The sequence below is a fragment of the Hypanus sabinus genome, chromosome 2, assembly GCF_030144855.1.
Source record: "Hypanus sabinus isolate sHypSab1 chromosome 2, sHypSab1.hap1, whole genome shotgun sequence".
Taxonomy (NCBI): Eukaryota; Metazoa; Chordata; class Chondrichthyes; order Myliobatiformes; family Dasyatidae; genus Hypanus; species Hypanus sabinus.
This window is the reverse complement of record NC_082707.1, coordinates 167,654,261-167,670,269: the sequence shown is the minus strand read 5'-3', so window position 1 is coordinate 167,670,269 and position 16,009 is coordinate 167,654,261. Positions and strand designations below refer to the sequence as shown.

General features: G+C 41.4%; 1 protein-coding gene across 2 annotated transcripts in view; it reads right to left on the bottom strand.

Moving 5' to 3' along the window:
* The window catches only part of eml1 (EMAP like 1), a 263,264-nt gene extending 254,015 nt beyond the window's left edge, over window positions 1-9,249 (bottom strand). Inside the window, exons 1-2 of one of the 2 annotated variants that reach the window (XM_059958938.1) lie at window positions 9,161-9,195; window positions 5,733-5,822 (exon numbers count right to left, since the gene is read on the bottom strand). In XM_059958938.1, coding sequence (XP_059814921.1) covers window positions 5,733-5,822; window positions 9,161-9,185 — 115 coding nt within the window. In that variant the 5' untranslated portion in view covers window positions 9,186-9,195. Of the gene's footprint in view, window positions 1-5,732; window positions 5,823-9,160 lie in introns of both variants that reach the window. The other variant, XM_059958960.1, reaches the window with a different exon arrangement.
* Between the last annotated feature and the right edge of the window lie 6,760 nt (window positions 9,250-16,009).

The window sequence follows — 16,009 nt, the reverse complement described above, 5'->3', positions numbered from 1 at the left end:
AATGCGGCATGCATCATTGAGGGCCCCCCATCACCCAGGACATGCCTTCTTCTAATTGCTACCATTGGAAAGGAGGTACAGAAGCCTGAAGGCACACACCCAGCGATTCAAGAACAACTTCTTCCCCTCTGTCATCCGATTCCTAAATGGACATTGAACCCATGAACACGACCTCACTTTTTTGCACTACTTATTGAACTTAACTATCTAATGCATATAAATGTAATTTATTATTACGTATTGCGTTGTACTGCTGCGGCAAAAGCAATAAATTTCACAACATATGCCAGTTACATTAAAGCCAATTCTGAATCTGTTTCTGAGTTGATATTCTGTTCCAGATGATTTGACAGAGTAATCAGTAACAGAATACAAATGTTTCTGCGTCCCATTCCAGCAACCCACCACCCCCCCCCCCATCCTCAACCGCTGTCTGGCCTGACCGCAGTGTCTGATTGTGTGAAAGGAAAAACAACCACAACGAAGGTTGCTGTGAGTGGAGATTGTAGGGTGGATGTAAAGCCAGATATTTTCAATGCCGGCAGCTCACCAAGTGAAGGACAAAGGAGAAATCGGAGGTAATTCAGCTGCAACGCTTTCTCAAAGTGGCTGAGGCCACACTGCCACACAGACACTCGCGGCTTCCGGCGGTTCCAGTGGAAGTCTGCCAGTGAGCATAGTGTTCAGGCGTGTGTCCTGTCCTGGCTCAATAACTGGTGACATGTGCAACCATACGCAGAGAGTGAGGCAGAGGTAAATTTAAGGAAGTCAGGATTGATTCCCAAAGGAGAATGACAAAGGTGTGGTATGTTGTTGATTGAGTCTTGACTCCGGAGTAAATCAGGGCAGTCGATACTATTCAGGTTTGCAGTGCTCCACGTACAAAGACATGGGCAGACCCAGACTTTCACTGAGTATCTAATGAGACGAGACCACAATCAGCTCGCAAGGTATTTCAGTCAAGTGGGATAACCAGGGAAGCAATTTTCAGATCCCTAACTTAAACATGCACATGGCCACTGAAAGTTAGTGACTGATTTACTCCTAATAACTGTCATGGAGTCATACAGCAGGGAATCAGGCCATTTGGCCCAATCAGTCCATGCTGAACAAAATGCCTATCAAAGCTGGTCACTGTTTCTTCAAGCTATTTTCACTGCAAATTCTGGGCTACAATTTTGCTGACTTTTTCCCAGGGACAAACAACACAGTGGCAGTATTCTGGGGCTGTCTGTATGTTGTTCCTGCACATTTCTTTCAGCTGCTCTACCCTCCTTGTGCATCCAAAAGGCATCCGGGTTGGTGGGTTCATCGGTTACTGCAAATTCTTCAAAGTTTTAGGGGAGTGGTAGAGTCTAGAGGAGCTGATGGAAATGTGGGGAGGATAGAAAAGGTTGAGAGCAGGATCAGTTGAAATCTGTGCTTGATGGTTGGGACGACCTCAGAGAGCCAAAGGGTTTGCTTCCACACTGGATCTCTTAATAACTCTAATTAAGGCTGGAAGAGTACAGAGAAAATTGACAAGGATGTTCCTGGGTCTGGAGGATCTGAGGTATAAGTAAAGATTGAATAGGTTCGGACTTTATTCCTTGGCACAGAGAAGACTGAGACGATATTTCATAGAGGTATACAAAATTATGAGGGTTATAGACAGAGTAAATGCGAGCAGGATTTTTTTCCCTGAGGTTGGGTGGGACTACAACTAGAGGTCATGGGCTGAGGGTGAAAGGTGAAAGGTTTAAGGGGAACATGAGGGGAAACTTCTTCATGCAGGGGGTCATGAGAGTATGGGATGAGCTGCCAGCACAAGTAGTGCAGGTGAGCTTGATTTCAATGTTTGAGAGAAGCTTGGATAGATAAATGGATGGTAGAGGCATGGAGGGCTATGGTTTCAGTGTTGGCCAATGGGAGTAGACGGTTTAAATGGCTGGCACAGATTAGATACCACTGTACTTTCTATGCCAAAAGTTTAAAACATTATTGTATAATATCTCAAAAATGAGACTTATGGCAAGGTGTAAGGTAAATACCATGACAGCGACATGCAGAGAAGGATGCCAGCCCAGAGTTCCGAGAAGACAAAGCATGTCACAAAGCAGTAACCAATCAAAATGCAGACTAGCTTACCTTTCATAAGTTCATTTCCAACTCATTTGCAGAGCCTCATCAGTGTAAATTTTCTGAAGCTGCTCAAAATTATGTTTAAATATATTGTGAGAAGTTTCAGCAACTACTCAAGACTGTTGTGACCATCCTGAGTGGTCGGTAACTGTCTCGCCAAGACTGTCTGATAGTTGGTCCCTTGTTGTGACTGTGCAAAAAGTCACCAGAGAGACACTGAAGCTGATGATATAGAACAAGCAGACATCATTCTGGAGACATTTTTGAGAGAGGCTCACAGACCCAAAGGTACATCTCATTTTTATACACTGAAGATCAAGGGTAACAGTAGCTGATACAATGCAATTTCAGTAGTCACAATGTCATGTCATCTTTTCTTTCAATATTTTGGGTTGACAGTGCTTCCTTTGGATTAAATATCAACAGTGACAGATGCCTCTGAATGTTCAAACTCCTTTGACACAAAGTAATTCACACAAATAGTCTAAAAGCTTCAGGGACAGAAATCCCAGACACCAAAAATTAATATTGTCAGGGATGTCTCTGAGCAAACAAATATCAGAAGTACACAAAAACTATTGATTGCCTATATCTGTGACCACGTTTGATGTACTAAGTGCCAACATCAGTCTGCTCTGCCAGCTTGCACTAAAGTCACAGTGGTGCAGATACCTCAGCTATGCTCCCTGGTTTGATGCGGGCCAATTAAAACAATCGCATTGTCTTAACCTTTGGCTCTTGCATTTGCAATCTCTTAGTCTGTGGAGCTGCTTGCAATTTACAAAAAAAAATACAGAAGGCCAATTGCAGGCTTCCTGAACATTTACATTTACAATAAGAACTGAAGCCTGATTCTTGTTTGATTTAATGTCTGCTTTATTTGCAACGGGACTTGGGAGTCCTCGTGCAGGATACCCTTAAGGTTACCTCCAGGTTGAGTCGGTGGTGAAGAAGGTGAATGCAATGTTGGCATTCATTCTAGAGGAATAGAGTATAGGAGCAGGGATGTGATGTTGAGGCTCTGTGAGGCATTGGTAAGACTTCACTTGGAATACTGTGTGCAGTTATGGCTCCTTATTTAAGAAAGGATGTGCTGACATTGGAGAGGGTTCAGAGAAGATTCACTAGAATGATTCTGGGAATGAGAGGGTTAACATATGAGGAACGTTTGACCGCTCTTGGACTGTACTCCTTGGAGTTTAGAAGAATGAGGGGGGACCTCCTAGAAACATTTCAAATGTTGAAAGGCATGGACAGAGTGGATGTGACAAAGTTGTTCCCCATGGTGGGGGAGTCTAGTATGAGAGGGTATGACTTAAGGATTGAAGGGTACCCATTCAGAACAGAGATGTGAAGAAATTTTTTTAGCCAGAGGGTGGTGAATCTGTGGAATTTGTTGCCACGGGCGGCAGTGGAGGCCAGGTCATTGGGTGTATTTAAAGCAGAGATTGATAGGTATCTGAGTAGCCAGGGCTTCAAAGGTTATGGTGAGAAGGCGAGGGAGTGGGACTAAATGGGAGAATGGATCAGCTCATGATGAAATGGTGGAGCAGACTCAATGGGCTGAATGGCTGACTTCTGCTCCTTTGTCTTATGGTCTTATGGTCTTATTCACAAAAACCGTAAGACCATACCAGACAGCAGCAGAATTAGGCCTATTGATTCTGCTCTGCCCTTTCATCATGGCTGATCCATTTTTCCACTCATCCCCATTCTTCTGCCTTCTCCCCATAACTTTTCATGCCCTGACTAATCAAAACCCTATCAAGCCCTGCCTTAAATACTTCCAATGACTTAGCTTCCACAGCTGTCTGTGGCCATAAAATCCACAGATTCACCACCCTTAGGTTAAAGAAATTCCTCCTCATCTCTGTTCTAAATGGGCGTTTCTCTAGTCTGAGGTTATGCCCTCTGGTCCTAGACTCCAGCACAATAGGAAGCATCCTCTCCACATCCACTCTTATCAAGGCCTTCCAACTTTCAATAGGTTTCAATGAGAAAACTCTCCATTCTTCTAATTTCCTTCGAGTCCAGGCCCAAAGCCATCAAACACTGTTCATACAATAAGCCTTTCATTCCCAGAGTCATCTTGTGAACCTCCTCTGAATCCTCTCCAATGTCAGCACATCCTTTATAAAGCCTCAGCATTACATCTTTTCTTTTGTATTCTAGCCCCTCGAAATGAATGCTAGCATTGCATTTGGCTTCCTCACCACCGATTCAACCTGCAAGTTAACCTTCAGGGAATCCTGCACAAGGACTCCCAAGTCACTGCACCTAGGATTTTTGAATTTTCTTCCTTTCTAGAAAACATCTATGCTTTTGTTAACTCCAGAATATTCCCTGACAAAGACCATAAGTGTCCACATACCCAAATATGAAGTCTGCGTTAAAAACCTCCAACTTAGATGCAGACTACAAAAAGCAAGGTGACAGTGTCAAATGAAGTAAAATCCACAAGCCCAATTAGGAAAGTTTACCATACTCACCGGCCTCGGTAATCTTCCTTTCTGCATCATAAACCAATAAAACTTAACAAAAATAGGCGTCAAAAGTCATTCGATAAATTTTGCTGATCTAGAGTATTCACAATTCTGGTACACCTCACTTATGTACTGATGCACCTGTACCACAGCTCTGAGGGGCCGAAGGGTGCAGGGTAGCCCCCTCCTTTGTGAGAATTGCGAGAGCATTATTGGGTTGGGTCAGAGGACCCAGGAAATGAGAGGGAGACATGGCCATTGTCTCCTGGAGACAATGTTTGTGGATTGGGGACTATGCTACGTGCAAGCCCTCGGGCAAAGTGGGCTGGTTGAGAGAGGGATTGCATCACCCCAACCTGATTGACATCTACTACCCTGCGAGTTAAGATAAAAGAGGGGCTGTAGGGACAGCCCCTCAGACGCACCAGAAGAAACGCTAGCGATCCCATAGTAGCGGGAAGCCATTTGAAGGAAGCCACGTGCGTTCGGTTCCCTTGCCTGGGGGCTGGTGGCTGGTAACACGGAAAACGACTTGGAACTAACAACGGGGAACCCACTCCCCCGACTCAATGGATTGGCCTCATAAAAGACCTGGGCAAGTTTAAAACCATCTCTCTTAAACCCAAAGAGCTGCAGCTTGAAAGGACAGTGACTTTTATCTTTCCATCGGAAAATACAATATCCCCTAGACAAACAATAGAGCTATTGCTTATTGATGATTATTATTATTATACCCGCGGTTTTAGATTGAGTATTGATGACGTATATTATCTGGATGTTTGCATTAATCTTCTTTTTGTGCCCTTTATCAATAAATACTTTTAAAAATAGTACCATCAGACTTCAACGGACCTCTCAATCTTTGCTGGTAAGTGATCCAGTTACGGGAATTTCGTAACACACCATCAATAAGTCTCGGAGACGGGAGGCAAAAGATAGGCTTTTATTAGCTGCAAACGTGACCACAACATCTTGGAGACTGAGGGAGGAGCAGTGCCTCCAATCGCCTTTATACAGGGGTCTGTGGGAGGAGCCACAGGAGCAGTCAGCAGAGGGGCATGTCCAGACAGGTATATGTAGTTTACCACATGTACTGAGCTAAATATATTGTAACAATATAAAATATACCTCTGATTGCAAAGATGGTGTATATAGGCCCGGCATCAAACAACAGTGTGAATTTGCAGTAACTCTGAACAATCAGGACTTCTCCATCTGCTATAATTAAGACATTGTTAGATTTATGATCCCTTAGCTGCTGCTGTAACAGGCAGTGACATCAATAAACAGAGACATACATTTATTATTGTTTCAAGCCTTTCAGTCTTGTTTTTATCCTTTTATTAAAATGTCGTCCCCGTATTAGTTTTACAAGTCAAATGCACCTCTGTGAAAAACATTCTTTTGGGCTGTGCTTCCTGAATAGAGATTATAGTGCTGAAATTAATTAAACATCATTTTTTTAAAAATAGAGTGGATCTACATTTCCTCTTCCATTTGGGGTGTACAAGACTAAATGGCCATGAACAATACTGATAACTTCTTCGAATTAAAGTTTTGATTGTGTTGGCTGCATCTCTGCTCCATTCATATTATGCTAAATTTACTTGTACTAAAACATTCTATTTGGGTGTGAAAGCAGTTGAAGCTGCTGCAGATACTGTATCTGTAGGATAAGTAAGATATTACTTAATTGTTTATTTATTTATTGAGCAATACAGCATGCAGTAGGCCCTTCCAGAGCCCTGTTGCCCCAGCAACCCCACAACCCCAATTAACCTCAACCTAATCATCAGACAATTCACAATGACCTATTAACCTACCCAGTACAACTTTGGACTGCGGAGGAAACTGGAGCACCGAGGGAAACCCTAGGATGTACGGAGACTCCTTACAGAACAACGCAGGAAGTGAACTCTGAACTCCGGAACGCCCTGAGCTGCTGTAGTGTTGTGCTAAACCCCTACGCCACTGTGGCTTTATGTCATATAGGCAATGTTATAAGGAAATACACGCATCTGCAATTCTTAAAGTTACTGATCTCCTTGCAAAAATACTGTGTTTTTAAATAAATAAAGGATCTCCAGGCCTCACCATCTACTTCTAGTCTGTATACTATCTCATATCTTTCTCTATTATTAGACACTCATTGAATTTAAAGCTTCAAATTCAAAATTGTCACAGAGTCATGGAGAAGTACAGCATAGAAACAGGCCTTTTCGCCCATCTAAAACCATTAAGGCTGCCTGCTCCCAATGACCTGCACCGGGACCATAGCCCTCCAAACCCCTACCATCCATGTACCTATCCAAACTTCTCTTAAACATTGAAATCAAGCTCACATGCACTGCTTGTGCTGGAAGCTCATTCCACACTCTCACAACCCTCTGAATGAAGAAGTTTCCCCCTCATGTTTCCCTCAAACTTCTCTCCTTTCACTCTTAACTCATGAACTCTGGTTGGAGTCCTACTGAGCCTCAGTGGGAGCTTACATTTATCCTATCTATACTCCTCATAATGTTGTATACTTCAAATCTCCTCTTCCTCTTCTACTTTCTAAAGAATACAGTCCTAACCTATTGAATCTTTCCTTATAACTCAGGTCCTTCAGACCCAGCTATGTCCTTGTAAAATTTCTCTGTACTCTTTCAAATGTGTTTACATCTTTCCTGGTGACCAAAACTACACACAGTATTCCAAATTAGGCCTCACCAATGTCTTATACAACTTCAACATAACATCCCATCTCCTATACTCAATACATTGATTTGTGAAGGCCAATATCCCTATCTACCTGTGACGCCACTTTCAATGAATTATAGTCCTGTATTTCCAAATCCCTTTGTTCTGCCACACTCCTCAGTTCACTGTGTAAGACCTACACTGGTCGGTCCTACAGAAGTGCAAAACTTCACACTTGTCTGCATTAAATTCCATCTGCCACTTTTCGGCCCATTTTTCCAGCTGATTCAGATCCCAGTACAAACCATGATGACCTTCCCAAATGCCCACTAGACCCCCAATCTTGGTGTCATCAACAGATCTGCTGATCCAGTTAACCACGTTATCATCCAAATCATTGATATCGATGTCAGACAACAAAGGACCCAGCACTGATTCCTGCGGCACACCACTAGTCACAGGCCTCCATTCAGAGAGGCAACCATCTACTACCACTCTCTGGCTTCTCCCACAAAGCCTTTGTCTAATCCAATTTACTACCTCATCCTGAATGCCGTGTAACTGAACCTTCTTGACCAGCCTCCCATGCAGAACCTGCATGGTTCAATGTAAGTCAAATGACTTACTAAAGTCCACTGCCTTGCTTTCATTAACTTTCCTGGTAACTTCTTTGAAAAACACCGTAGGATTGGTTAGACATGACCTAGCACACAAGTGGTATTGTACTTGAGTTCCTCAATAGCTTTTCCTTCCTTTTCTTGCTCAACACCTTGTCCACAGCTCTTCTTCTTTCTGCCATTATCATTCTTTTGTCTCGTTAGAAACATCTGTGACTTCCATTACCCTGGCAGATTCTGTTAGCTGTGTCTTAGTTGCTAACAATCTCCCCTCTGACTTGGAAGGTCAGTAATTCAATTGTCGTTCTGCACATAGAAACATAGAAAATAGGTGTAGGAGTAGGCCATTCGGCCCTTTGAGCCTGCACTGCCATTGTATGATTCATGGCTGATCATCCAACTCAGAACCCTGTACCTGCTTTCTCTCCATACCCCCGATCCCTTTAGCCACATGGGCCATATCTAACTCCCTCTTAAATACAGCCAATGAACTGGCCTCAACTGTTTCCTGTGGCAGAGAATTCCACAGATTCACCACTCTCTGTGTGAAGAAGTTTTTCCTCATCTCGGTCCTGAAAGGTTTCCCCTTTATCCTTAAACTGTGACACCTCATTCTGGACTTCACCAACATTGGAAACAATCTTCCTGCATCTAGCCTGTCCAATCCCTTTAGAATTTTATACATTTCAATAAAATCCCCCCTCAATCTTCTAAATTCCAGTGAGTAAAAGCCTAGTCGATCCAGTCTTTCTTCATATGAAAGTCCTGCCATCCCAGGAATCAGTCTGGTGAACCTGATGAGCACAAAGTCTAAGCTAACAGTCCAGTGCTGGCAGTGGATGAGTCTTTTGGCTAGGTTACTAAGCCCAATCCTTGTTTACCCTCATATAAAGTAATCACAAAATGCAAGCGTGGTTCCCATAGGCACCTGCCTATTCCTCAACAAACCCCAACAGAAAATATAATGATTGTGATTCCTTTATACGTTAAGAGCACAAGCCAAGTGTGCTTTTATCTTGTTTCCCCTAAAAATCACTAAGAAAATGGGAAGTATATTTTTCTAATGGCATCTACTTGTGGGATGTAGCATAGTAACAAAGTTGCTAGAAAAGCTTTCCAGAAATATAAATCTGTATCACACCACAGTGAATGAAGGATTTCAATTGCTAAAAATTAATATGAATAAATACTTAATATGAATATTAATGATGATGAAACTACTGGAGCATTGCAAAGACAAATCTTAAACATAAATACCTTTTAGAAAGAAACTTCTGACCATTCTTGCTTGCCTTTGCTTGTTCATGACGCCAGAAAAACTTGCGGTTGTTTCTTAACTCTGAGATTCCCTATAAACTCTTTAGTTTAATGTTAAATTTCTTGTCCCTATTCCATTTATTTACACATGTGTAAAGTTTTACAGCTCCCCTAGTTAACTAGTAACAGCTCTTTGGATTTACAACAGCACTATATCTTTTATACAGATCTTCACCTGATACTGAAAAAGAGAACTGCTATTTTTGCTTCTGTGCTTTAATTCAAATTATTACATTGTTGATCTTTGTGTTCCAAAATGTGAATGTGTATTAACTATAAACCATAAAATGCAAAGTGAAAACTTGACTTGCTTGTCAACCAGTTCAATAACATGGAAGGCCAAAAGCTGAGGAGGTGGGGTGGGGAAGCTAACAGATTAGACTTCTATCATCCAGCACTGTTTGCAGAAAATAGGTTTTGAAACTTGGAAGTTTCTGTAGGCTTTATGGAAAGATAAAATAAAACTCTCCCAGTAGAAGCCAACAGGAAATAATTATAGAATAATTTTGTTAGGGAGTTTTCTGAAATATTTCACTGAAAGTATCTTTAAAGATATTATTTTAAAAACTGATAATAACTAGAAAGCTTTAGAAAATATACAAAAAAATTAAAGTTGAAAGTAAGAACATGTTTCATATATAATAATTTTCCATTTATAATGATATTATAATGTATAATTCATACATAATCAGTATTTTATTTGTTACATAAGTAAAGTCATAAATGCAGCTATCACAAAGTTTATCGAGAAGGTATTTTGGTTTACTTTATTTAATTGCTTTTCTCCCTTACAGAAATGAAACAAATACTATTTGCATTAACTGTTTTCAAATTTGCTTTTTTTACTGGAAAGTTTGATTGGGATTCTTCCATAGTTGCTTTCTGTAGAGAAAGGTATGGTTGAGTCCACACACAGAAATGTCTCTACATCATCAGTCTCTTTATTAATCATGAACATCATAAGCCAGATAATCATAGAGAATTCAGGGGATTAATAACCTGATAGCTTGTTGAATTCTTTATCTGACAGCCCTGAAAACTTCAGGGAGACAAAAGCCTTTAAGGAAACATGGTTAGCTTTACCTTGAAGTCACAAAGACCCATCTGTACTAATGAACCTCCACAGCATTACCCATAGTCAGTCAAATGTTCCGTCACTTTAGAATAACTGGAGTATTATAACATGTAGCTTATAAGGTTTTATTCTGCCATTAAAATCAAGTTATGCTTAAAGGTGTTTGCCATTTTAATACAAAAAACCTATGTGTTGCCTTTAAGGCATTTGTTTAGTTTATTATATTTTTGCTTTAGTAATTCATTTGTTATCGTTTTCTAGTTAAAATTAAGGTTGTTTAAAGTAAATTCATTGTCTGTGATATATCGCGGCATGCGATGGTGTTGCACCCAGTTTCGCCGCGTCTTGTGGGAAAATACCGGTTTGGAGAAACGGGAAGGAGGGGGCTCACATGTGCAGGATCAGCGCGAGAAAAGTTTTCTTTCTACGCACTAGAAACATCAGTGAAGCAACGCCGTAAGTTCATGAGATAATCAATATGTTGAATTAAAAATGTTAACGCTGATTCTGTTAAAAGTAATGATGGTTGATAAAGTTTATGTTTTTTGTTATTTAAAGAGTTGCGGATAGTTTGTGTTGAAGTGTATTTAAAGCCAGTCGATGGTGTAGGTAGATTCTGACTGTATGTTGCACTTTAATGTAATATAGTTGTTGTAGTTTTACTTTTGCAAGTATTTATGATGTAAGTGTGATGTCAAGAAGGAAACAAATACTGTATATATTTTGTATTGTTTTATCAACAGTTTTCACCATACGTTAATGTGGAAGAGTGAACAGTAAATGGTTAATCTTACTGGGACCGCCTCATTGACTGGTTTACGCTTGGTGTTTAGTTAAGAGTTCTTTTACACCTGTGCGAGAACACTACAACCTATTTGCTTGAAGCAAGAATTTAGTTTAATTAAATCTGGTTATGAAAATTGTAAATTGTAATGTAAAACTCCAGATCATTTAGAACTACGATCAATTAATTTTACTAACTTCAAAAACTTAGATGCATGGGGTGAATAAAATGCTGAAGGTTTTTATAATAGTAATATCTCAGAATTCCATGAAATTGTACTAGCCATCTGTTTATGTAAAGAATGACATGTTTCAGTTTTGTATACAGTTTGGTTCTGTCTACAGCATCTCACCACTTTTCCTGCATGTCTGCCCTCACCTCATTCCCCCTCTCTAGACCTATGCATCCAATGAATCATTCTCCATAACAACCACCATCTCAAAAGAGATTCCACCACCAGGGCACATCTTCCCCCTCCCCTTACCATGTTCTGTAGGGATCACTCTCTTCATTAATTCATTATCCACTTGTCCCTCCCCACTGATTCTCCTCCGGACCACTTACGTCTGCAATCACATTAAGTGTTGCACCTGCCCCGATACCTCCTCCCTCATGACTGTTCAAACTCTTCAGATGTGAATCAATTGATGTCATTTACTGTATCCAGTGTTCCTGCTGTGACTTCCTTTACGTCGATGAGACCCGGTTGCAAATTGGGAATCATTTTGGCAAGCACCTGTTGTGACTGTGATCAAAGTCATTGGAGACACGTTGAAGCTGGTGATGTAAAAGTCTTTATTCAGCACAATAAGCAGGTATCGTTATGGAGAAGCTCTTGGGGGAGGCTCCCAAATCCAATGGTACATCACATTTTTATATTCTTAAGTTCAAAAGGTAACAGTAGGTGATTCAATACAATTTCAATAGTTACAATGACATTGTTTGCTTCAATACTTTGGGTTGACAAACAGTTCCTTTGGGATAAATAGAGGAAGAACATTGTAATTAATAAGACACTTCCGTAGGTCCAAAGACCTTTGAGAGAATCTAATTAATACAAATATCCTGAAACCTTTTGATGACAGAGAGCCAGGCACTCAATGTTGTCAGGGCTGTCTCTGAGTACACAGATATGGTAGGAACACAGAAACTGTTGACTGCCTACACTTGTGACCATGCCTGAGATGTTAAGTGACAACAACCATCTAGTCCGCCAGCTTGAAATCAGTCACAATGTGCAAAAACTTAGCCGTGTTGCCTGGTTTCACGCAAGCCAATTAACACAAACCCACTGTCTTAATGTTAGGCTGCTGCATATACAATTGCCTAGTCTGTGGAGCCGCATGAGCTTTTAACTTCAGTTTACTGCTTTCACATTACAAGAAATCTGAAGGCTACTAGCAAGCTTCCCGGACTTATTTGCATTTACAATAAGACCGAAGATTGATTCTTATTTGAATTAATATCTGCTACATTCACATAGCTCCAGAATACTCCCTTAGAGCACCTTCACTCCATCCACTGAACCAGCCGAGATCTCCCAGTGGCCACTTCCTACTCGCACAATAACATCTCTGTCCAGGGCTTCCACTGCACGTGAACTGGGAGAATCAGATTGGTGCTGGACCCCAGGATAGGGAGTTTGTAGAGCGCCTACGGGATGCGTTCTTGGAACAGCTTGTATGAGAGCCAACCAGGGACAACGCTATTCTGGATTTAGTGTTGTGTAATGAACAGGATTTGATAAGCGATCTTGAAGTAAAGGAGCCATTAGGAGGTAGTGACCATAATATGATAAGCAATTTGAGAAGGATAAGGGCAGATCGGAGGTGTCGGTGTTGCAGTTGAACAAAGGAGACTATGGAGCCATGAGGGAGGAGCTGGCCAAATTTAAATGGGTGGATATCCTAGCAGAAAAGACAGTGGAACAGCAATGGCAGGTATTCTTGGGAATAATGCACAAGGTGCAAAACCAGTTCATCCCCCAGAGAAGGAAGGATTCAAAGGGGGGAAAGGGGCCACAGTGGTTGACAAAGGAAGTCAGAGATTGCATAGCACTAAAAAAAAAGAAGTATGACAGAGTTAAGGTGAGTGGGAAGACAGATGATTGGGAAATTTTTAAGGAACAACAGAACTTAACCAAAACGGCAATACGGGGAGAAAAAAAAGAGGTATGAACACAAGCTAGCCAGGAATATAAAGGAGGATAGCAAAAGATTTTTTAGGTATGTGAAGAGAAAGAAGATAGTTAAGAATAATGTTGGGCCCTTGAAAAATGAATTGGGTGAAATTGTTATGGGAAACAGAGAAATGGCAGAAGAATTTAATAAGTACTTTAGATCTGTCTTCACTAGGGAAGACACAAGCAATCTCCCAGATGTATGGATGGGCCAAGGACATAGGGTAACAGAGGAAATGAAACAGATTGACATTAGGAAGGAAATGGTGATGATTAGACTGATGGGACTGAAGGCTAACAAATCCCCAGGTCCAGATGGTCTGCATCCTAGGGTACTAAAGGAGGTGGCTCTGGAAATTGCAGATGCATTGGTAATCATTTTCCAATGTTCCTTAGATTCAGGATCAGTTCCTGAAGATTGGAGAATGGCTAATGTTATCCCACTTTTTAAGAAAGGAGGGAGGGAGAAAACAGAGAACTATCGTCCTGTCAGCCTAACATCAGTAGTGGGGAAGATGCTAGAGTCCATTACTAAAGATGAAATAGTGGCATATCTAGATAGCAGTGATAGGATTGGGCCGAGCCAGCATGGATTTACCAAGGGTAAATCATGCTTGACTAATCTATTGGAGTTTATCGAGGATGTAACCAGGAAGTTAGACAAGGGAGATCCAGTGGATGTAGTGTACCTCGATTTTCAGAAGACATTTGATAAGGTCCCACATAGGAGATTGGTGGGTAAAATCAGAGCTCATGGCATTGGGGGGAAGATATTGACATGGATAGAAAACTGGTTGGCAGATAGAAAGCAAAGGGTAGCGGTGAATGGGTGTTTCTCGGAATGGCAGGTGGTGACTAGTGGGGTGCCAGAGGGCTCGGTATTGGGACCACAGCTGTTTACGATTTACATCAACAATTTAGATGAAGGCATTGAGAATAACATCAGCAAGTTTGCTGATGATACTAAGCTGGGTGGCAGTGTGACATATGATGAGGATGTTAGGAGAATTCAGGGTGACTTGGATAGGCTGGGTCAGTGGGCAGATACTTGGCAGATGGCGTTTAATGTGAATAAGTGTGAGGTTATCCACTTTGGGAGTAAGAACAGGAAGGCAGATTATTATCTGAATGGTGTAGAGTTAGGTAAGGGAGTAATACAAAGAGATCTAGGAGTCCTTGTTCATCAGTCACTGAAGATGAATGAGCAAGTGCAGCAGGCAGTGAAGAAGGCTAATTGAATGTTGGCCTTTATTACAAAGGGAATTGAGTACAAGAGCAAGGAAATCCTTTTGCATTTGTACAGGGCCCTGGTGAGACCACACCTGGAGTATTGTGTACAGTTTTGGTCTCCAGGGTTAAGGAAGAACATCCTGGCTGTAGAGGAAGTGCAGCGTAGATTCACAAGGTTAATTCCTGGGATGTCTGGACTGTCTTACGCAGAGAGGTTAGAGAGACTGGGCTTGTACACACTGGAATTAAGGAGATTGAGAAGGGATCTGATTGCAGCATATAAGATTATTAAGGGATTGGACAAGATAGAGGCAGGAAATATGTTCCAGATGCTGGGAGAGTCCAGTACCAGAGGGCATGGTTTAAGAATAAGGGGTAGGTCATTTAGGACAGAGTTAAGGAAAAACTTCTTCTCCCAGAGAGTTGTGGGGGTGTGGAATGCACTGCCTCAGAAGGCAGTGGAGGCCAATTCTCTGGATGCTTTCAAGAAGGAGCTAGGTAGGTATCTTATGGATAGGGGAATCAAGGGATATGGGGACAAGGCAGGAACCGGGTATTGATAGTAATTGATCAGCCGTGATCTCAGAATGGCGGTGCAGGCTCGAAGGGCCGAATGGTCTACTTCTGCACCTATTGTCTATAGTCTATTGCTTAGATGCTCTATGCAGATCAGAGCAACAGCACCTCATTTGCCGCCTTGACGTTGGTAGTTTCCATTTTGATGGCATGAACATCAATTTCTCTAACTTCCGGGAATCACTTCTGCCTTTTATAATTCTTACTCCTCCCTCACCCTCTCAAACTCTCACCCACACATATCTCCCTCCAGTTTATCTCCTTCCCCTTATTCTATAATCCCCTGTCCTCTTGTATCAAATTCCATCTTCCTGAACACTTTGTCACTTTCCTCTATCACCTCCTGATGTCTGACATCATTTCCAATCTCCCCTTAACCTATCTGCTTATCACCCGCCTCACCTGGATCTTGCCAGATCTTGCTCTACCCCTTCCTCTCATCATTTTATACTGGCTATCTTTCCTCTTTCTTTGTGAAGTGTCTTGTCCTGAAACATTGACTGTTCATTTCCTTCCGTAGATGCTGACCGACCTGTTGAGTTTCTTTAGCTGCTTTGCGTGTTGCATCCAATATGCATGTGAGAAGTTAATGGAGTAATGTAAATGAATGACAGATCAAAAATAGATAATATACACAGAAAGTATCCCTCTTATATACCATATACCAATGAAACTCCCCATTGAGTTACTTATCCATCTTTTCACCTATTGAATTGCAATTCCAGCATGAATTATGCTTTTACAGTAAATAGTTTGTACATTCACCTCTTAATTGCCAGTATTAAGATGTTGGACACTTAATCCAAGCAGGATTTTTGGTTTCTGAGTCAAACTGTACCAGTGAGTCAGGCAGTATGAGTGAATTAATTTAGTTGTGAAAATTGTTAAGTAGAAGGGCCAACAAGTTGACTGGCCTGACGAATAACAAAGCAGAAATGCAGAGAA